The sequence below is a fragment of the Nicotiana tomentosiformis genome, chromosome 3, assembly GCF_000390325.3.
Source record: "Nicotiana tomentosiformis chromosome 3, ASM39032v3, whole genome shotgun sequence".
Taxonomy (NCBI): domain Eukaryota; kingdom Viridiplantae; phylum Streptophyta; class Magnoliopsida; order Solanales; family Solanaceae; genus Nicotiana; species Nicotiana tomentosiformis.
Window position 1 is genome coordinate 40,152,384 of NC_090814.1, and position 22,586 is coordinate 40,174,969.

Genomic DNA, 22,586 nt, shown 5'->3' on the forward strand with positions numbered 1-22,586 from the left:
TGAGCCCTCCGGGACCTCAACCAAATATACCAACAAGTCCTAAAATATCATATGAACTTAGTCGAACCCTCAAATCACCTCAAACAACGCTAAAACCATGAATTACACCCCAATTCAAGCTTAATGAACTTTGAACTTTCAAATTCTATATTTTGTGACGAAATACATCAAATCAATCCGGAATGACTTCAAATTTTGCACACAAGTCATAAATGACATAACGAAGCTATTTTAATTCCAGAATCGGATTCCGACCCAGATATCAAAAAGTCAACCCCCCGGTCAAACTTTCCAAAATTTAACTTTTGGCATTTCAAGCCTAATTCCACTACGGACCTCCAAATAATTTTTCGGACACGCTCCTAAGTCCAAAATTACCATACGGATCTATTGGAATCATCAGAATTAAATTTCGAGGTCGTTTACACATAAGTAAATATCCGGTCAACTATTTCAACTTAAGCTTCCAACATAAAAATTTATTTTTCCAAGCTAACTCCGAAATACCTTAAAACCAAACCCGGCAATTCACACAAGCCATAATACCTCTAGGAAGTTATTCAAGACGTCAAATAGTTGAAAGGAGCGTAAATGCTTAAAACGACCGGTCGGGTCGTTACAATCTCCCCCACTTAAACATACGTTCGTCCTCGAACGTGCTGATCATGCCCAACTATGCCTTATTAAAAGGACTAAGCGGTCGTTACAAACATAATCCGATTTACAAGTCTGAAGTCGAATCCCACATAGAACTAAGGCTCAGCTACAATTGTTCAATATCGCTTAGAAACACAAGTCCAAACAATTTCCTAATTATAAAGATTATATTATTTATTTTTATCTAATTAACTAACAAATACTAGAAAGCAGTAAAACTATCAATTAACAAGGATAAGGATTGGAGACAAGATTAAGGAGGTCTAGAGTTATGATTTTTCCTGTTGTCGGAATCCTTTCCGCTACGTTTTCTATAAATTTTTCTAAGTTTTCACTATCGCTCATGAGCGCTCTGAGTGTCGTAATTCTCTCCCGAGTAACTACCACAATTTACTAGACATATTCTTCCAAACTACGCTAACTGGCACAAAGTTACGGCTCACTCGGATCGCATCAAGGTTTCATTATCCCTAATCCCACCTTTAAACTCTCCGTATTGATCCCTCATATATGTTAGGAGTGATGTTATTCAACAAATACCTAAATATACACTCTCTCCCGAGTAATACACACTAAATTGGCACAGTCGATTGAGAGCTCTTCAACCAACCACAATATAAACGTAGTTGAACAAATAGAGAAAAAGCTACAGCAAATCTATATTAACGTAACAGAAAAATCATCCTCCAATAGGTTCCATCAAAACCCTAGATAACAAATTAGCTATTCATAATAGTATGCATAACTACAATACTAGAATTCATAACTAATAATGGAAATAGGAAGAAGGAAGTGAAAAACTCGTAGAAGAATTCTCTGCCTTGCTCCTAGTGTGTTCTTGCCTCCTTAGATCAAATCCCTGTCCAATCTCCTCTCTCAAATTGATGTTTAATGCCTATTTATATGTGTAGTAAAAAGGCCTAGACGAAATAACCAAGTCCAAAACCAAAAAGGAGACAAAATAGGTCTCAAACCCGGAACACGCATCGCCTCGCGTTAACCCTGGCGGCGCGAGCTCTAACGCGAGCAAACTCCCTCGCGTCGCCAGGCTCTTTGCTGCTTTGTTTCTAAAATTGATTTTGCTGCCTAACTTCACATTCTCTTTATCAATTCTTTCTTCATTTCACATTAATTTGCTTGTTTCTTTTTGTCTTCTTTTAATTTGTTTTGTCATCTTTTCATTTTGTCTTCAATCATTGTTTCATTATCTCATTATAATATTTCTCATCATCAAATAATCACGAGTCATTCTTGTAGTGCATAAAATGCACATAAAATCTCTACTTTGCTCCTAATTTCGTCTTCAACGTACCTACACATAAAATAGACTCAATTAAGCACAAATATAGTATAGTTTAGCATTAAAGCACCTAAATGTAAGGTAAGCGATGCACTAAAAATATATAATTATAACCACACATCACGTGCCAAGAGTTGCTTCTAACCTTCAAATCCCTATTCCACATTACCACGCACATACCCGGGGTGATCTCACGTCACCCTATTCTATATAGGCCTGACCGTACAACTGAAAATCCTTAATTTAGCCTTAGCCCAAAAACCTTGGAATTTAATTCCCAACCTTCAAAATTTCTTTTCAAGACACGAATCTTACATTTACACACTGTATGAGTCTGAACAAGCTGCATCGAGCTATAACTATAATCACGGATATAATCACCCAGCATATTACACAACTCGCCCGCTCGTAGCACCATTCCTGATCACAGTAACTACTCCAAACCAACCAAGTACTAGCATTAAACCCCATATCGAACAAAAACTCATCCCAACACCTTCGTACACTGTTGATAATAAAAGAAACACGCAAAAACTCGTAACCATTCATCAGATCCACCAGTTGGAGTTCCCTCTCCTTCGACAAGAACCATAGCATATTTTTAAGCCGACTTTCAATATTATCCTTCCGAATATACTGTAATCAAACATGATAGTACCCATTATAGGTTCAATGACCTTAGATTATTAAACACAACTATCCCATAGACACGCTACATCAATATAACTCAAGCCACAACTGCGCAATCTGTGTACCCAAATAGGGGAGATGTCTTAAGGAATAGAACTGTATTGCAAGTTCAACAAGCACCACTACAACCGCAATGTTACAACTAACTCCTCAAATTTCATGAAGAGGATAACTGTAGGCGCATATGCACAATTGTAGAGGAAGGAAATTAATGAATCAGATAAATTATCATAGAAATAAAATTCTCACACACGGCACGGACAACTCACGCGCCAATAATATGAATCGCCTGGCATGGTCACACGCCTCCAGTCCCACCATATCATACAGGAGCAATTAAACAAGTACACTTGTATATGATAATGAAATAAAATTCTTATGCTCCTGGACTGGTATAAATAGTACGCCATAGTGCAAGCATGTGCAAAGTTTGCTATCACACTTCAAATCGGTAATTTTACGCAGAATTAGTAACTACCCCATTTATTTAGGGAATCATCTTCTTTGTAACCTCAAGTATAGCCTAGATAGTTCTCAACAAAGGTACGAATACGGAAAACATTATAACTTTACACTTAACAGTCAACTCTAGGCATATTATAGCCTAAGCATTCCTCCGAGTCTGAATACTTGTTCTAATGCCCGCACATGGGCTCAAACCTCACATATATGCGCACTCATAGAGCATAGCTCTTACAAATAATCAACGCAACTAGTGCCTCGACCGAGTTTTAAATAAAATATCCACCTCAAATAGGTCGCAACCTCGAAACAATATACTTCTGAGAACTCCCAATCTCCAAATTCATTGAACACACGAATCACCGTAACTGATCCCAACTCTAGCACTAAAATGACTAACACATCCTCCATTCCCGATAATTTCATGAGGAATACTTTCATAATTCTTCCGTGCCACATAGCAATAATTTGAATATCAGCAGTCTATCAACCAGGTGAGTACTGCAATACCGATAAACATTCTTAAGTCAAAACACAACGCGCCTTATGAAATGCGCACCCTTCTCAGGAATTACCGAGTAGTTATAACATTCATCGAATATCTGAAACTGACCATGCTGTCCAACATTCGTTACCTTCTCTTCAAGACTGAACTGCCACCTTGTACATGTAATCCTAATCTCGCACAACACACCACATCTATTATGTCATCATGTGACAAGCACACGAATCCTATTATCAACTCTGAGTCACCAGCAAATTACATACCTTATTAGTTAAAAACCTCTCTCTTGCTTCTTTCCAGGAGGAAATCACAATACACAACACGTTTCATACACCGGTAGAAAATATCCGGTTCAAACCATGGTAGAAACCATCATGAACACTTTGAAATCCATTTGCACATAACCAAACTATCAGAACTGAATTCCTCCAACTCCACCAAGCCACACAAGTTGCCAAATCCGAGAGTATTGCCACAAAACACCCGTAAAGTCCCATATCATCATAAGAACCAAAAGAACCGAGCATACCATTACCATACTGATCCAGCATGTTACCCATTTGTCCTATTTTCTCCGAGTGCTTCTGAATAACCCTCAAGTTGACATTTCTCCTTGTCAAAACACTACTATCTTTACCCAACGCTCACTACAAGACATCCTAACATAAAACCACATCGCCCTAAGGCCCATAAACTACTGTAATCTTCTTAAGCACCTTCATAAATACCCTAACCGTAACACTCACTCTGAAAATACCTTATGCGAATTTAAAATTATTCCTCTTTCCTTTCTTATACTGAAATGTATAATCCATAGTCAAACAGAATTACCGCACGCCACGATACCATCCAATGTAAGTAATTGATTCTAGTGATATACAAATTCAAAAAAAATTCAATTTCCACATATACATTTTGAATCCATTAGAACCCTCTCGATAGCCATCCACTCTGCCCAAATCTAATTTACTCCGCCCCAAACGGGCTGAAAGACATGTGCCCTTTTAGCACAGTCAACACTCAATTAAGTAACCCTGCCTTAATACGACCAATCAAATTCATACTTCGTGTGCACTACATCCTTCAAAATAACAACTTAATCGCTCTATAATTTTTTTCATATTTCTATAAAGTGCCATATAACCCGTATTCAGGAATTTTCTTACTCGGGTCATCCTCGATCTCCATCTCTGCAAGTCATAACTGATCTACAAGTATGGCTCCAACCAAATCTAAAATTTAACACATAACCATGAAATCAAATTGTCAATAGCAGGCTCCCTCACTTAGCCTTAAGATACAATTATATAAAATTAGAACCCGCAGGGATTTCTCCTTCTCAATTACCAAGATCTGGCAGAAGTTTCATCAACATCACACCACCGCTAACTACTCACAGGAGATAATCCACCTGTGAAATTCCTTACCGACATCTTTCAATGACGCTGCACTAGGTGCAACGACTACGTAATTAGTAAATTCTCCTGAGCTCATGTTCGCCCACCATTTGTATAAGTCTGCACTTTCCCTATTGACATCAACTGAAAGTTCAACAATACCTTCTGAACTCAAGTCATATTGCGCCTGAAACGATAATCAGATCTTCATATCCCGCTTCATTTCAAACAAACTCTTTTCTGCCATATTCAATCTTTCTCCATACAGTAACCATCACTTCAAATAAAGTCTGTAGGCCAATCACATTCTATCATATTTCCAAACCGTTCTACACTTTCTCAAGGCACACGACTACCCTACCACAGAATCCATATGCTAATCTGCCACTCTTACTTTGGTTAAACCATCTCCTTTAAGCAAGTTCTCAACCTCTACTTCTCCTACTTGACATGCTAGTACATCAACCACCGCGAAACACTTCCCGTCATATCTTTCCTCACACTTTGCTTCCCAACTGTTGCATCAAATCAAAATGCATCTCTGTCACACCTGAACCAATAAAATGTTACCGACTCTAAGTCTCTTCGAATATCATCTTTCTCGAGCCATCAATATTAGAAATATCCATTCGCAACCACAATTACTACATAATCACTTACTCTTCTTGAGTCCAAACCCATTGACAAGACATGAGAATTTAATTTGTCCCACAATTTAACATGAAAGATACTTCAATACACTCACAACTCGAGACCATACGTCAAATCAAGACAGAAATCAAGTACCCAATAGCAAATTCTTGAGTCACAAGTAAACATTATTTGTCTCATTCAACCCATCTGAACACATCCTGCATTCACATCATACTTATCATATAGTCATTCAACCGCTCATCGATCCACAAATTCTACTCGTAGTGACATTACCGGACATATGAGTCAAAATGTACACGTTACAACTGAAGCTACCGAGCTTAAGCTGCGGTCTAACCCTGGCCTCAAGTCCTCCAGACTGGCCCATCATCAAAACACAAAATACAGATCTCGAACCTCGTTCACGGAATCACAAGCCAACGATGCACAACTGATACTGAGCGCTCACATACGCACACGAATGCGTGGAAGGAATTCAAAGAGTTATGTTTCAAGCTGAATCAACTCCGCACGATAGAATACAAGAAAGTGAAATTTTCCTAAGGTTTCGGCAGCCTCTCGTAGATAAGTACAGACGTCTCTGTATCGATCCGCAAGACTCTACTAAACCTGCTCATGACTCGTGAGACCTATGTAACCTAGAGCTCTAATACTAACTTGTCACGACCCAAAAATCTAACATGTCGTGATGGCGCCTATCTCAATACTAGGCAAGCCGATAACATCAATAACCCCTGATTTCTTTTAAGTTTGAAAAACATAATATTTGAATACAATACAAAATCCCACAAATACTGATACAAACACTCCTCAAAACCTGGTGTCACTGAGTACATGAGCATCTATCATGAATACAAGTTTGGAAAAATATGGTCTATAATAGTCTGAGACCAAATACAGTAAACAAGGAGATAGGGAAGGAGAGACAAGGTCTGCGAAACACGGCAGCTACCTCTAAATCTCCGAAAAACTAACTGTGTGAGAGAATTAGCACCCGCTATGTCCGAAAATACCTGGATCTGCACACGAAGTGCAGGGTGTAGTATGAGTACAACCAACTCAGCAAGTAACAATAATAACTAAGGAACTGAAGATAATGACGAGCTACACAGTTATAGTTCATTTTCAATAATTCCAACAGAGAATAGACATGCTTTTAACTCCAGCAGTTTAAGTCAAATCAATTTATACAGTTCAGGTTCATGTAATCCGGATATAAAATCTTTCAGAGAATTTTACAACAATAACAGATAGCAACTAAGTGCAACGATAAATGGAAGCAAGTACAGCCTCTCAGGCAATAGTCAGTCAACTCGTCACAACAGCTCAATCACTCGGCTCTCAACCCTCACCACTCACACTCAATGGGTACCCGCGCTCACTGGGTTTGTACAGACTCCGAAGAGGTTCCTACATCCCAAGACCCATAATCCGCACGGACAACTCACGTGTTATAATATCCTGTACGGACAACTCACATGCCATAATATCCTTACCTCACCGACAGGCCCTCGGTCTTACTCAGTCCTCAACCTCTCTAGTCTCTCGGGCTCTCGAAAATCACAAAGATCAACCCAAACAAAGATAACATAGTGTATCAATAAATATCAAGAAAGACTGAGGTATAATATGCAAGTAAAATCATGACTGAGTACAAGATAACAATTAGCAAATAATTCAACAAGTATTTGACCTCTGTGGGTCCCAACAATACCATCACATAGCCTAAGCATGATTTACAGTCAAATTTCTTCAACACATAGAGAGCATATAGCTAACAACAAGTTATTCAACTTTACATTTTTCACGGGACGGACCAAGTCACAATCCCCTCGGTGCACGCCCACACGCCCATCACCTAGCATGTGCGCCACCTCCAAAATAATCACATGACACAAAAGTCTGGGGTTTCATACCCCTCAGGACCAGATTTATAACTGTTACTTACCTCAAACCGTAAAATTCTTTACTCTGATATGTCTTTGCCTCGCACATCGGCCTCCGAATGCCTCGAATCTAGTCACAAATAATTCGATTAAGTCAATAAAATTTATTGGAATTAATTCCATAAGAAAATGCTAATTTTCCATAGAAATCCGAAATTTAGCTCAAACATCGCCCGTGGGGCCCATGCCTTGGAACCCGATAAAAGTTACAAAATCTGAAAGCCCTTTCAACCACGAGTCTAACCATACCAATTTTACCAAAATCCAACCTCAACTCGACCCTCAAATCTTCAAATTAAACCGAGAAGATTTTTCAAAATTTTCTAATTAATTCGCCCATTAAATGATGGATTCAGAGGCATAATCATGGAAATTAACCAAAAATGGATAAGAATCATTTACCCCAAATACCCACGCAAGAATCTCTCCAAAAATCGCTTTCTACCGAGCTCCCAATTTGATTTTGTGTTATGAACTCAAAACCCCCGTTTTGGAACTTTTAATTCTGCTCAGAAATGCCTTCATCGCGTTCGCGACCATGGCTTCGCGTTCGCGAAGCACAAAACATGTGCTGCCAAGGTTCCTTCTTCGCATTCGCGACCTCTTCGCGTTCACGACCTCTTCGCATTCGCGATGCCTTCCTACCTCTGCCCTTCGCGTTCGCGAGACACGAGCCGCGTTCGCGAAGGCTTCACGCCAGGCAGGCTCCAGTTCCCTTTCCTCTTCTCGTTCGCATCTGCCCACTCGCGTTCGCGTAGGCTTTCCCCAGCTCCCTTCTTCGCATGCGCGTCTTCTTCATCACGTTCGCGATGGGCAAATCCCAGCCGTCCAAAATCCCTCTTCGCAAACGCATGAGACCCTTCGCGTTCGTGAAGAACAATAGCATATATCAGTTCCAGCAGTTGCAAAACAAGGAAAATGATCTGAACCCGTCCCGGAACTCACCCGAGCGCTCCGGGACCTCAACCAAATATACCAACAAGTCCTAAAACATCATAAGAACTTAGTCGAACCCTCAAATCACCTCAAACAACGCTAAAACCATAAATTACACCCCAATTCAAGCCTAATGAACTTTGAACTTTCAAATTATATATCTTGTGCTGAAATACATCAAATCAATCTATAATGACTTCAAATTTTGCACACAAGTCATAAATGGCATAACGAAGCTATTCTAATTTCCAGAATCGGATCCCGACCCCGATATCAAAAAGTCAACCCCCCGGTCAAACTTCCAAAAATTTAACTTTCGGCATTTCAAGCCTAATTCCACTACGGACCTCTAAATAATTTTTCGGACACGCTCTTAAGTCCAAAATTACCATACAGAGCTATTGGAATCATCAGAATTAAATTCCGAGGTCGTTTACACATAAGTCTATATCCGGTCAATTATTTTAACTTAAGCTTCCAACATGAAAATTCATTCTTCCAAGCTAACTCTGAAATACCTTAAAACCAATACCGACAATTCACACAAGTCATAATACCTCGTAGAAAGTTATTCAAGACTTCAAATAGTTGAAAGGAGCGTAAATGCTCAAAACGACCGGTCGGGTCGTTACATTATGTCTAGGGAAGGAGGTCCTAGGATCGTGCTCTCCTTTAATGTCATGAAAGTCATTGATGAAAACGTAACGGTGAACATAAATGCCAAATTCTTTGTAACGGATCGTCGCTATTAATGTTGCAGAATATTCCCTATTAAATGCTACCGGATGCAGAGCATTTAACACACATCTATGAACGTTATCCTTTTCGCTGACAAGCGGAATGGCTGCATTCGGTCTTCGGCCATCCCTGTCTTGGGTTCCACGTGTCCTCCCTTTAGACGACCACGTATCATATCATATTTCACCCTATACAGATAGTCCCATTGCTTTCCGGTGATATAACTTTGTGTTACCAGGAAGTTGGTAGAAATACCTTTTTGGCGGGAATTACTATAACTCCCTGTGAAAGTCCCTGACAGTTGATTAGACGCACGTCTCTCTGTATTTAATTCCCTGAACATGCGTCATCCCATGATTCAGCACAGCTTTTGCCGATTATCGAGGTAATCGTGGCCATGAATTTAGCCGCCAAAATTTTACTTATACGCCACATTCTTTTCCTTTGCGTTTCAGAATTTCTCGAACTCCTGATTTGCATCTTTGTTTTCCACTCTTTCTCTAGTTTTCATCAAACACAAAACCTTTTCCTTCTTCTTTTTCAATGGCTTCTTCCTCTAAGCGTGATGATTCTACAAAGAACAAGAACAAAACTGAGGACTCCGTTCCTCCAATGGTAGGTTCCATCATCCCAAGAAAACTCAGTACCACAAAGGACCTTGAAGAGAAATTCCCTACTGCTAACCCTCATACATGGATTGTTAGTAAGTACCCTTCTTCCATTCGTCCTTCCAGTATTCCTGCTGTGAAGGAAGATTGTCGCTGCCATGAGTTGGATATCATCGCTCCTGATCTATCGGAGCGAGTGACCTTCCCAAGGATGGCTTTACATACTTTTACGTGTATCTCTTTACTTTGGATACGTTTTCTTTGAGTGGAGAGCTTGATTCCGTGATTGCGGAGTTTTGCCTTCGCTACCAAGTGTGTTTGGCACAGGTAAGTCCTTCAGTGTGGAGGACGGTCGCCTGTCTTCGACGCTTGTGCTAGGAAACTGGAGATGAGCTAACCTTAGCTCATATGATGAATCTCTATTCTCCCAAAATCTTTCGCGGGGGAATGGTAACCTCTGCAAGCGTGGCCACCATACTCCGTTGTCTAGCATGGATGATGACAATGACCGTGGGTGGATGGAACGGTTCATTGTGGTTGCCACCAACGACATCATTCTGACAACGGCTTCATCCTTTCCGGTTGCTTGGAACTGCACTCGTAAGTTCTTTGTTTTGTATTTCTTTTTACTAGATAGTCCTTTATGGTCGTATCAACTCTTCACCCTTCGCATGTTTCACCAACTCAATGGATCGCACCGGTGGTGGAAGGTTTGGACTGGTGGGTTCAGAAGATGTTGGATGTCACAACTCCCGAAACTCGTTTGTGGAAAGAACTTGCTCTTAAATATGGGTGGAAGGCCAAAAATCATGGTAATTTTAATTTACCTTGCTTCCAATTTTTTGTATATGGAAAACTTGGATGAACCCTTCTGACTTGTTCATGAAATTAGGTCTACTTGCGGGCTCTGTTGTTGTCCCCGAGGAGGACGTTTTGGCTGATCCTGCCGATGCAGCGAGGCTGCTTCAGGAAGCACTTACTCGAACATGTATCTCCGGGCCTATTTTGAGCGCAAACACTTCCTTACGGAGTCCCCGGCCGGAGGATGAGCAACCAAAAAAAAGACATTCCTCTACCGCCAGGGGAAAGAATAAGAAAGCAAAGACTGATGCCCCTGAGTCATCTCTGGTGGCGATGATGACTGGTCCTCCTTCCGGGCCGGTCATAGACACTGTGATGATTGATGACGATGAAGAAGTTGTCGATGATGGAGCTTCTTTACATATAAGGCGACGATCCTCATCATCTCAACAGGATGCTCGACCTGTTGAGATAATTACGCCAACTGAAGACGATGTCTCGGCACTTTGGGGAGAATCTGATTTGGTAGAAAATGCCGACTCCCATTTTCGGGCCCCAATTGTTGTAACCGGTGTTGCGGGGCTGAGTACCGGGTCCTTGCCGTCTTTGGTTGGAGAGCATCCAACAGCCAGCACTGCATTTGATGCAGCTGTTTCTCACTCTTCAACTCCATCAGCTTCATCTCCACCTTCACCAATACCAGCAACAGCTACATCACTTCCATCTTCATCCACTCTTCCATCAACAGTTGTTATATCTCCTCCATCGGCCGCATCTGACCATGAAGAAGGTGTTCCTCTTCCACAGTCCCCAGTTCATGGGAATTTGGGGCAAAATTACGTTGCCCCTTCTGAAGATCCACAAAGGAGGAGGAACGTTACTCTTTCAGTCTCTACCGGATGCAACTTGCTATCCCGGCCGGTGGAGCTTGCTAATTATCTAAAGCCTTTGGCTTCAGAAAAAGACTGGGAAAAGATTCAGGCACTCTCGGGAGAGTGCTTGTTGAACAATACCATGCACAATGCTGTAGTGGTACGTCATTCTCTTCCTTTATTATTTCTTATACTTTTGTATGAATGTATTATAAGTTTTACTTCTTCTTGTCTTGTAGGCCAACTTTCTTGCTTCTGAGGGCCTTCAAAGGTTGATTCGTGAAAAGGAAGAACTCACTTCTGAATGGAATCAGCTTTTAGTGGAACGAGAACAAACTGTTCTCCACCTCTTGTAATTGGAAAACAAAGCTATTGAGGCCGTTGTTTTGGTGGCTCGTTTGCAGCAAAGAGAGCAAGAAGTTACCCTTAGCCAAGAAATTGGCTTGCCTGCTCTTCTCCCGTCCTTTGGCCGATGATGTAGAACCGACCTGGGCATCCTCGATCTTTATCTTTGACTCGTACTGATTGTGTACATCTGCCCAAGTTGTTCCTTGAAATTCAAGCAGGCTCTTCTTCAGCTTCCGGGAAGCGTCTGAGCTTCTCGGGCTTAATCCTTTGGTGAATGCTTCAGCTGCCCATTCATCCGGGACAGTCGGGAGCAACATTCTTTCTTTCTGGAATCGGGTAACGAACTCTCGTAATAATTCGGATTCTCCCTGTGCGATCCTGAATATATCGGTCTTTCGGGATTGCACTTTTCTAGCCCCGGCATGAGCCTTGATGAAAGAATCTGCGAGCATCTCAAAGGAATCTATGGAATGCTCGTGTAATAATGAATACCACGTTAGGGCTCCCCTCGTGAGAGTTTCTCCAAATTTCTTTAGCAGCACAGATTCAATTTCGTGAGGAGCTAGATCATTCCCTTTTACCGCCGTTGTGTAGGTGGTAATATGCTCCTATGGGTCTGAAGTCCCGTCATACTTCGGAATTTCAGGCATCTTGAACCGCTTCGGGATTAGTTCTGGTGCCGCACTCGGCTTGTACGGTAATTGAATATACTTCTTCGAGTCTGGGCCTTTCAATACTGGTGGCGCCTCCGGGATTTGGTCCATGCAGGCGTTTACTTCCTTCATGAACCGTAAAAGTTCATTCTTGAACGGGTCGTTCTCGTTGTTGAGACCGGATCTGCTCCCCCCAACCCCGTCGGAGCCAACTTCGCCCCTGGGAGTGTTGTTATTGATTCTCTGTGTTGTTTGGTTTGCGGGAACATCGGGAGGAATTGGATCTCGTCTGTTTACATTATTCGAAGCCCCCGATAGCGCCTGCTTCAGTTCCATCATAACCTGATCCTGCCACGTGAGATTGCCTAAAATGATTGCATGTTGCTCTTGCAGGATCCTCACCGCATCCACAACATGTTCCTCATCAGCATCATCGGGAGTTGCATTCCGAACCTGTCCTAATCATGCACCAGTGTGGCGTCGTTCTCCTCATTGCGGGTGTTACTGATTGAATCCTCGAAATGAGGTTGATCCCCTCGAATTTCGGGGTTGTACGTGTTGTTAACAGTGTTATCTACCTTTTTTTATTTTTTCTAAGACAAAAATAATCAAATCGCGTTAGTAAAAAAGACAAGGATTAATTTAATTGCACGGCTGTCTAGGCCCCAAGGTGGGCACCAAACTGTTTACCCGTAAAATGGTACAGTTGAATTTATACGTGATTTCTAGACAAGTGAACTAATTTGATCCTGAAATAATACAATAATCGAAGAAATGTATAATACTTAGCCTTGAAATATAGATGAAAACAGCATAGATGACAATTCTGAGAACAGTGTTTTCGGGCACAGCGATGATGAGATCAAAAAGCAAGAAAGTAAAATTGTATAAAGCTTTGTATAGAATAGAGTATAAGTTTTGCCAGGAAATTCAAGTCTTTTACAATGATAAATGAGCTCACTATTTATAGTTATATCTAGGGAAGGAGGTCCTAGGATCGTGCCCTCCTTTAATGTCAATTATGAGAGTCATTGATGAAAACATAAAGGTGAACATAAATGACGAATTCTCTGTAACGGACCGTCGCTCTTAATGCTGCAGAATATTCCCTATTAAATGCTACTAGGCGCAGAGCATTTAACACACCTTTATGAACGTTATCTTTTCCGGTGACAAGCGGAATGGCTGCGTTCGGTCTTCGGCCATCCCTGTCTTGGGTTCTACGTGTCCTCCCTTTAGATGACCACGTGTTATATCATATTTCACCCTATATATATATATATATATATATATATATATATATATATATATATATATATATATATATATATATATGTGTGTGTGTGTGTGTGTGTGTGTGTGTGTGTGTGTGTTATATTAACGATATATACTAGTACATTTAATTATATGTCTATATTTCTACATGTTACGTTTGAAGTTTGGATTTGGCATTTACCCAATTGAAGAGAACAAGTGTAAGTTTAAATAGTATGTTAATGCTGTGTGTGTATATGTGTATGTATGTGTGTGTCTAAATAATATGTGACACATTTTATATATATATATATATATATATATATATATATATATATATATATATATATATATATATATATATATTAAGTATTAGATATACAATAGTATATGTGATAGTTAACTTAATCTTAAAATTAATTAAATTTTCAAACCTTGCTATTGAAAACGGCAGAATAACTGACATGCAGTTCTGTAAAAAATTAAAAGAAAGTAGATTTCTCAATTAAATCCTCTTTTTCTCTTTATTTTTGCTATGTTTTTTCATGTTTCTACTTCTCTTCTGCCTTCTAGTTCGAGGTTGTCCTTGATTTTGCTCTTCTTCTGATTGTTTTTGTGAAAAGATGGCGGCTTGAGAAATTGTGGTGGAAATGATGCAGAGAGATGATCTAGTTGAGCCTTTTTTATGCATTTTGACCTACACAGAATATATGGGACGAAGAAAAGGGGATAAACGCGTGTGATATACAGTAATATCTTTTGCTGAAGGAATTTGGGGGAAATTGATAGTGATAGATACTTTAGGTGAGAGAGAATGAGAAAGAGAAATCTTTTAACTGGGAGGGAATCTCAAGGGAGAGATTTTAGGATATGAAAAGTTGTACATAATTTAATTAAAAAGGTAAGATTTTAAAATAAATTGTACTAAAAGTAATTTTGTAAAAGCAGTTGTAGAAAATATAAATAAGTCTTTAAAATTAAAATGTTGTATTCTATGTAAATTCCTCCATTTCGTTTTCATTTTTAGAGTGCTACCTCTAGTACCTGTTTTCGTGATTTAGCTTCCTATATTCATCCATCAAATATCTAGAACTAGAACAAAAAAGAAAAAAAAAGAACTGTCACATTGTAATAACAGCAAAGCTGAACTTCTGGAACAATTGGAAAAGAGAATTCTCTATACAAGCACAAGATTTCGTAAAACAAAGAAAGGAATTGGTAAAACATTGGCTCACCTTCAACTCACTATTACGTCCATCATCCTTCTAAGTAAGAATCGTGTGAGAATTTGTGTTTTCAGGGAACAATAAGACACATCAACTAAAATGTCAATGTTGCGCATGCGGTGATATGACCAGCTTGAAGTGTGCATATATTTCCTGAAAGAAGAAATTGTACCAAGCCAGAGTTATTTAACAAAACTGATTCTGTTTCATGTTGGAGAAAGATATGAAGGAAGAAGCAGATTAGCCTACCAATTTCATCTCAGTATAGCCTCAAGTAACCTCCCTTTTCATTTCTTTCCCTAACTCCTGTACTTCTTCTAAGGAAGGATCTCCGGTTGAGAGACCAACTTCTTTTCATGTCTCGCCTTCTCTTCCAAGCTACTACGTGACTATAAAGCGCGGGAAAAAGGAAGCAAAGGAGAACCAACAGTAGCAGAGCCACACAGAGCAACATAACATTGCGGAACCCCTCTTTCAACTCAGGTTCTCTTTGATTGGTCCAAGGAACTCCTCCAACATTCATCCCAAACACTAGCATAGCAGACAAATAAGTGATCTCAAACTATGAAATGATAAAACATGACTTGGAATTATGAAAGAAGTTCCTTAAGAAGTTCACCTCCGGTTACTACTGACAAGGGAAGAAAGACGATGGAGAGGAAGGAAAGGTAGTAAAGTTTTTTATTTATCTGCTCAGACTGCCAACTGTCAAGACCCGCCTGAATTGCTGTTACACGATTGGCGATAAACCCAACATTCTCCTTTAGTCTTCTCAGTCGACCAATTAACTCTTCAAGTGAATTGATGTCATCGCTGGCAAACCAACCTTTTGAAGAACATTTCTCCTTCACTCGCGGAAATACTTGCTCACCATGTGCAATCACCTGCAACAAGAGTGATTAAGATCAAATCTATCTCTAGAATCTAAACTATACATCTGAAATCTCAGGAAAAGGAGAAGTTGTAGATATAGCATAAGGAAGCTGCTATTTATACGACCAAAATGGGCAAGGTATTCTCAATAAACTATTGCCTTCCATAATGGGGACTAAATTTAGAAAACCACAAGAAAGCCAGGAAAAGTGAGAAGATAACAGCTCAGGCTTGGTAACCAACAGAAGTCATTGGCTCATTGAAAGATGCCGGTGTCATGTGTCACACACACACACACACACACACACACACATATATATATATATATATATATTGATGATGGGAATAATGTACTTTAGGCTGGTTGTGCAGCTTGTGGAGGTTACCAGCCTCTTTTTTTTTTTTGGACAAGGAAAAGGACAAACTAAACCTAAGCCAGCACCCTTTCAGGAAGCCAATCCAGCCTTTTTGTTTGTGCTTGTCGATCTTTATGTCGACTAACATTTCCCCTTAATCCATTCACTGCACACTTTTCCCCTTACACTTAGTAGCTTTTCCCTCCCCTAAATGGTCATAGAAGTTCCCTCTATGAACTCGCTCTGCAACTCTTCTTTCTCAATTTACTTCATTCTTCTTCATTTGAAGTTTTTTCTTCCTAAATTGTTTTAGTGCATGTGTTTGTGATGCTCCTTTCTGTTCCCTCCCCCAACCCCAGGGAGTTAATGATTAGAAAGCAAACCACTCCACCTATATGCATTAAAGAAGATATATAAAACTGGTTATATACAAGTCATGCATATTGTTTTTTTTTTTTTTGCCCAGACCTTGTTCTTCGTTATAGGATAAAGTCAAGGATGTCATTTTTCTCTTCCCCCTTACCTCAATTAAGTATAAGGCCACTTAGGTAATAAATCAGTGCAGTATGCCGCTCCGCCAAGCAAGGAGTGTCAAGCACAGAGCAAAAAGAAACCAAATTTAATATCATGAGGGTACGTTACCTTTTTGTTGCGACAACTACCAACCCCGAACTCTTGCCCTAGTGGCATGGAGAGGACTCTCTCGACCACTATGAACAAGATTTGCCGGTTTTGTGCCACTTAATTATTTTCTGATTCATCTTGCAATGTTAATGTTTCTGTACTTGGATCTTCTTTCATTTGATTGGGTTTGATCAATATGTAAGGAGACGGCGGAATTGAAAAAGTAATAAAAAGAAATGGAGCAGCGAGAACATAACATACAACAAAACCTATGTTTTGAATTGAACTGCAGCAAGGGCGTCTAGTTATACAGAATATTTGTTGAGAGATGAAACTGATAACAAACAAACCTACCTCTTTTACTACTCCTCATCTATTTCTTACCCTAGACTTTTATCAAGTACTAGTGCTTTACATGGTGTGTCATGTCTTTCTTCTGTCACTTGAACATCAATCACTTTTCCATCGAAGGTTAAACAACCTGACAACTTTCCTCATCCCCTCCATCCATCTACATTCACTAGGCAGCATCACCATGCAATTAAATTTAATTGTTTAATCACAGATTTCTTAAAAGTGGGGCGACCAAAGAAGAAGAACAACATCCATGAAGGAACTAAAGAATCTTAGCACAAAGCAAAAATCAGTAGGAAAACAGAGAGGATCAGATTAAACCAATCCCAAACTTAAATGTTCCTCAATAATTGTTAAATTTAACAAAAATGGAGAACATTTTGTGCTAGTTAAAAGATATAACCCTCTTTTTAGTCATAACTACATCCTCATTCTTTCTAAATTTAAAAAAGGAAGAAACAATTTTGTTCAGTGAAGGAAAACAGAAAAAAGAACTAATCTTTCCCCTTTGTCAGATCCACAGGAATGAACAACTACCTGGAGGAGGCGCTGCAGGTCAAGATGCATCTTTGGAAATCTTCTATCGTCCAGCAATTGTTTCTTCAAAGCAAAACCACCTGCAGCCAAAGCAGAAAAAAATCATTCATTCAAACAATCAACAACGAACTCCAAGAAAATTAATAAAAGGAAGATGGTTTCAGGAATTAAATAAATGAGTATTTGTTTTCTTCATAAAGCAGCACCAACCACTAAAATCAAAGGAAAAAATGTAATGCATTGCAGTGAGAGAGTAAAATCAAGAAGTAATTTCATGAGTGATTTTAGCACTAAACAATTATAGGAAGTAATGGGGATATTTCCTAGTCACCTTTTGTTGGTATGGTAACCCCAGGTCCACCCAAACCTTTTGCACTCAGGAAACTGAGCAGTGGGCAGTGGCTCATTCCTATTTTTTCTCCTTTGGTGAGTCGAACCACCAACCTTGATTGGAGGATGGAGAGTCTTTACGCTATCCCTCAAAATGTAATTCAGGAAATCTTCTTTATCTTTTTAGTATTACTAAATAGTTATTATTCTAGCCTGCTGACCCAAACGTAAAGGCCGACTAATGAGATGTCTATTTTGATCTGAGTTTATGTACTCCTACTACGCATATGAATGTGCAAGTAGCCTGCAAATAGAATTAGTATGAGGGTTTAAGCTTGAAACAAGGATTCCTTCAACAAGTAAAACATGAACTGTCCATCAAACTGTATCATCAATCATGAGGACTGCCATCACGAATTGACAATGTTGTCAGGTTGCAAACATTCCATGAACCTTATGTGATGGAATGTATTTTCCATCTCCAAAACCAGAACAAAATGATTGTTTAATATTACACAATAGGAAACACAAAATCACAACAATTGATTTCCCAGTTTAACATTTATAAGGAAAATATACCTTTGTCCAATTCCAGCTCCATTGAATCCAACTCAATCTCCAGCTTCGTCACAACATCTTGAAGGTGATCCACATGAGTGTCTATGATGTGAACAACCAGATTTGAAAGAGATTTAGGTACAGGATTATCAGCTTCTTCGGAATGATTCATCATCAACAGAAAATCAAGAACATGCTCCCTGATAACAGTCCCACCCCTTTCTTTCAACTCAACACCACCAGATCTTGGACTTTCCACAATGGGAACCTCTGAGAGAAGAGACTCATTTACTGGGGAGAAACCCAATCTTGGAACACGGCCTAGTGACACCGTGATCACAGAATTCTCGGTAACTCTTGCTGCAATTCTAAATGTAAATTTACTGGATGCAGGGCCGGGTGAATTAACTCGAAACACAAGAGCCCCATCAACATGCCCACAAAAAGGTCCATTGCTAACAAGTGACAAAATGTCTTGGAGCTTCAGAGGGGGACAGAGTACATCAATAAGATACTGTGCAGATTGTGAGAGTCTCTGGTTCCACTTTGGTAGCTCAACGTGGTACCAACAGAATTCCTTGCCTCTACCCTCTGTTAAATCCCATTCCTTATTAAAATAATTCCCTTCTCCATCAAAAATATAAGCTTTTTGCCTCATAGCACCAGACAAACGGGAGTTATGGTAAGAGATGTCCCTAATATGTGCTCGTGAGGTCGGTTCTCTATCCATTTCCTCTTCTTCTCCCTCTCCCTCTACATTTTGATCTTCGCGACTAACTTCCATCACTCCTCAGCCAACTTTTAAATCCAGCAAAACAATAAAGTAACCCTCAATAACCTAAAGGCTATTTCAATATGGATATCTACTTAAATTCCCAGATATTTCCCACTTTTATATATTCCCCAGAAACAAATTTCGGGCACAAAGAACTAAACCAACAATAATGACCCAAATCAAGATAGGCAGAAATGTAGAGAATTCATGGAAACAGCATTATCAGCATTTTCCCCCAAAAAATAGGCTAAGCGCATTCACATTTTCCCTTCAAGGAATTCATGCTCATAATAATTCGATCTCATCACATGCTAACTGATAAGAATAAGCACATTTCAAAAGACACGCGGATTAACAGAATTAAAACCCGACTAAAACATATTCAAAGACCAGCAAAAATATAAATCTGTTCCCTGCCAACCGCGAAGAGAGCAACAATGGAATAACAACAAACAACACAAGACAACTCAACTACGCCTAAGCTCCAACTAATTGGAGTCGGCAATATTCATTCCGCTCCATTTGGACCCGTTTCATGCCAATACAAACAATCAGGAAATGAAAGAAAAAATTAACGGAGAAAACGAGAAAGGATCAATTGCTCAGATCAATAGCTTTTCAACATGTTGGGAAGTTTCTTTGAAGGTTCTTGTTCTTCCGTTGAATATGTTATGTTTTTAACATTGTTTTTGTTTATTTTAATTTTAAAGAAGAAGTCTGGTCCACCAAGTAAACACTCGTCGCACTTCCGCTCATGTTCCGTTTGTTTGTTTTTTCTACAAGAGACATCCGAAAATGTTTGTTCCCACTCATTACTCAACGGTGACATTCAATATGCCTTACATTAAAGCAGAAAAGAAGGTAAGTAAAAGGATAAAAAGGAATACCGCATTTCTAGGTGTTCTATAAAACCTCTGAAGTTTCTGCATTTATCTTAATTTTGGAATCGATAATAAATGCTAGTCCGGTAAACACGTAATTGTTTAATTGGGTGAATGCAAACTATTGAGGAATCTCTAGATAAAAAGGATAATTTGATATTTATATATCATGATTAATAAGCCGGGAAAATTTTCAAATTTTGATCGTAAACTTTGCGAAATGGTTAAAATTTGCCTTCAATAAATATTTACTTGGGATCAAATATATTCTGATGTTACAATAATGGTCCAAATATGTCCTTATTCACTAACAGTAAAAGCTTCACAACATGTGTGCCAAATTTGCACCTGAACTATACGAAATGGTTCAGATTTACCCCTGAACTTTTAACAAGAAGGTCATTGTTTTGGCAGCTGTAGACATTTAAAATTTATTGGATTTAAATTCATAAAATAATTTGAATTATAATTTAATTCAAGATATTTTAGTCCAAATAAATATTAGAAAAATTAACTAAATTAGCCGTCCATCTAATCTCTTAAACTAAAAATAGCTGGTGGATGTATAATATACATATAATTCATATATAACATATGTATAACTATACATAATTAATGTATAATCTATGTATACAGGCTAGAGAAAAGTAAACATTGATTATGGCCGGCTATTTGTGTAACAATCCCTAAATAGTATGGGATAATATAATTAGATTAATCATATACGTCCAATATGTATGGATTAGATAAATAAGTTTAAATCCATTTGGCTAACCCATTTAATTGGGCTACAAATGATTAATTGGGCTACAAATGATGAGCCCACTTCAGTAAGCCCAAGATGTCATTTTTCTAGAGGCCCAGTTTGGTGTCACGTGTTAAATGATGTGGCATGACAAGTCAAATGGGAGAGCCAATAGGATCATGCCGCATGTGGGCCGGTCCCGGGCCTAAACGGGCCAAGTAGGCCGGTCCCAACGGTCCCGGACCGGGCCCAAATTAAACGGGTCAAACGGGCCCGGGCATAAACGGGCTTTTTCTAAGGACCGGCCCGGGACCGGGACCGAGATCGTTTGGTTCCGGGCTAAACGGTTCCGGACAGCGGGCTAAACAGGCTAAGTGGGCTAAGTGGGCCCAATATTTATTTATTTATTTAAAATAAATAAATAGATATTAGAGACAAAAGGATGTTAAAATAAATATCTAAGATGTATAGATATTCGAATATATATAGTATATAAGATGTATATATAGTATATCGATATAAGATGTATATATATATATATATATATATATATATATATATACACACACACATCTTATATATATATATATATACACACATCTTATATATCGATATAAGATGTGTATATAGAATTGTGACCTAAATTTTAATATTCAATATTTAATATCGAATATATATAGTATATAAGATGTATATATAGTATATCGATATAAGATGTATATATAGTATATCGATATAAGATGTATATATATATATATAGTATATAAGATGTATATATAGTAGATGAATTCTTCTGTATCATTTAAGTCTTCTTCAGATAATATTCTTTCTGCTTCAATGGGCTGAGAATCTTCAGCGATATCATCGTTGCTGTTTACACTCTTATTCTTACTATATTAGAACACTTCAATGGTAGATTTACCAACCAGAATGAGACTGTTCGTACTCTCCTTAATAGCCTTAGATGTAAGACTTTAAGTGAGTTTAGGTGGTATAAAGACACCTTTATGAGTAGAGTGATGGAACTACCTGAAAATAAGCTTGAACATTGGAAAGCTAAGTTCATAGATGGCCTTCCCTCTTTATTTGCCGAAAGAGTTAGAAAGGTTTTAAGAGGTAGTTATGGGGAAATTCCATACACAGACTATACCTATGGTAAGTTAATAGGAATTTGCACACAGGAAGGATTAAACCTGTGCAATGAATTAAGATTGTCCAGACAGCTTAAGATGGATAAGCTTAAGGAAAGAAACCAATTAGGAGACTTTTGCACCCAGTTCGGTTTACCCGAGACTTCTACTCATAAAAAGAAGAAACATAAGTATCATAGATACCCAAACCAAGATAGTCCTTATAAGAGAAAGAGATCTAGATATAGATCCAAAGAAGAACGAGAAGCTAAGAAAGCCCATCGCAAGGCTACTAGATTTACCAAAAATAGGTCTAAGAGAGATCTAGCTGATATTAAGTGTTATAAGTGTGGTAAATTTGGCCATATAGCTCTGA

The 22,586-nt window shown here is 38.9% G+C and overlaps 1 protein-coding gene across 1 annotated transcript; it reads right to left on the reverse strand.

The window, feature by feature from the left end:
• Positions 1 to 14,930: 14,930 nt before the first annotated feature.
• On the reverse strand, positions 14,931 to 20,797 carry LOC104115353 (uncharacterized). Its single transcript, XM_009625964.4, has 5 exons — positions 18,701 to 20,797; positions 17,792 to 17,871; positions 15,667 to 15,931; positions 15,297 to 15,578; positions 14,931 to 15,200 (listed from the first exon to the last, which is right to left on the reverse strand). The coding sequence occupies exons 1-4, from the start codon at positions 19,461 to 19,463 to the stop codon at positions 15,307 to 15,309; spliced, it is 1,380 nt and encodes a 459-aa protein (XP_009624259.1). The 5' UTR covers positions 19,464 to 20,797; the 3' UTR covers positions 14,931 to 15,200; positions 15,297 to 15,306.
• Positions 20,798 to 22,586: the final 1,789 nt, after the last annotated feature.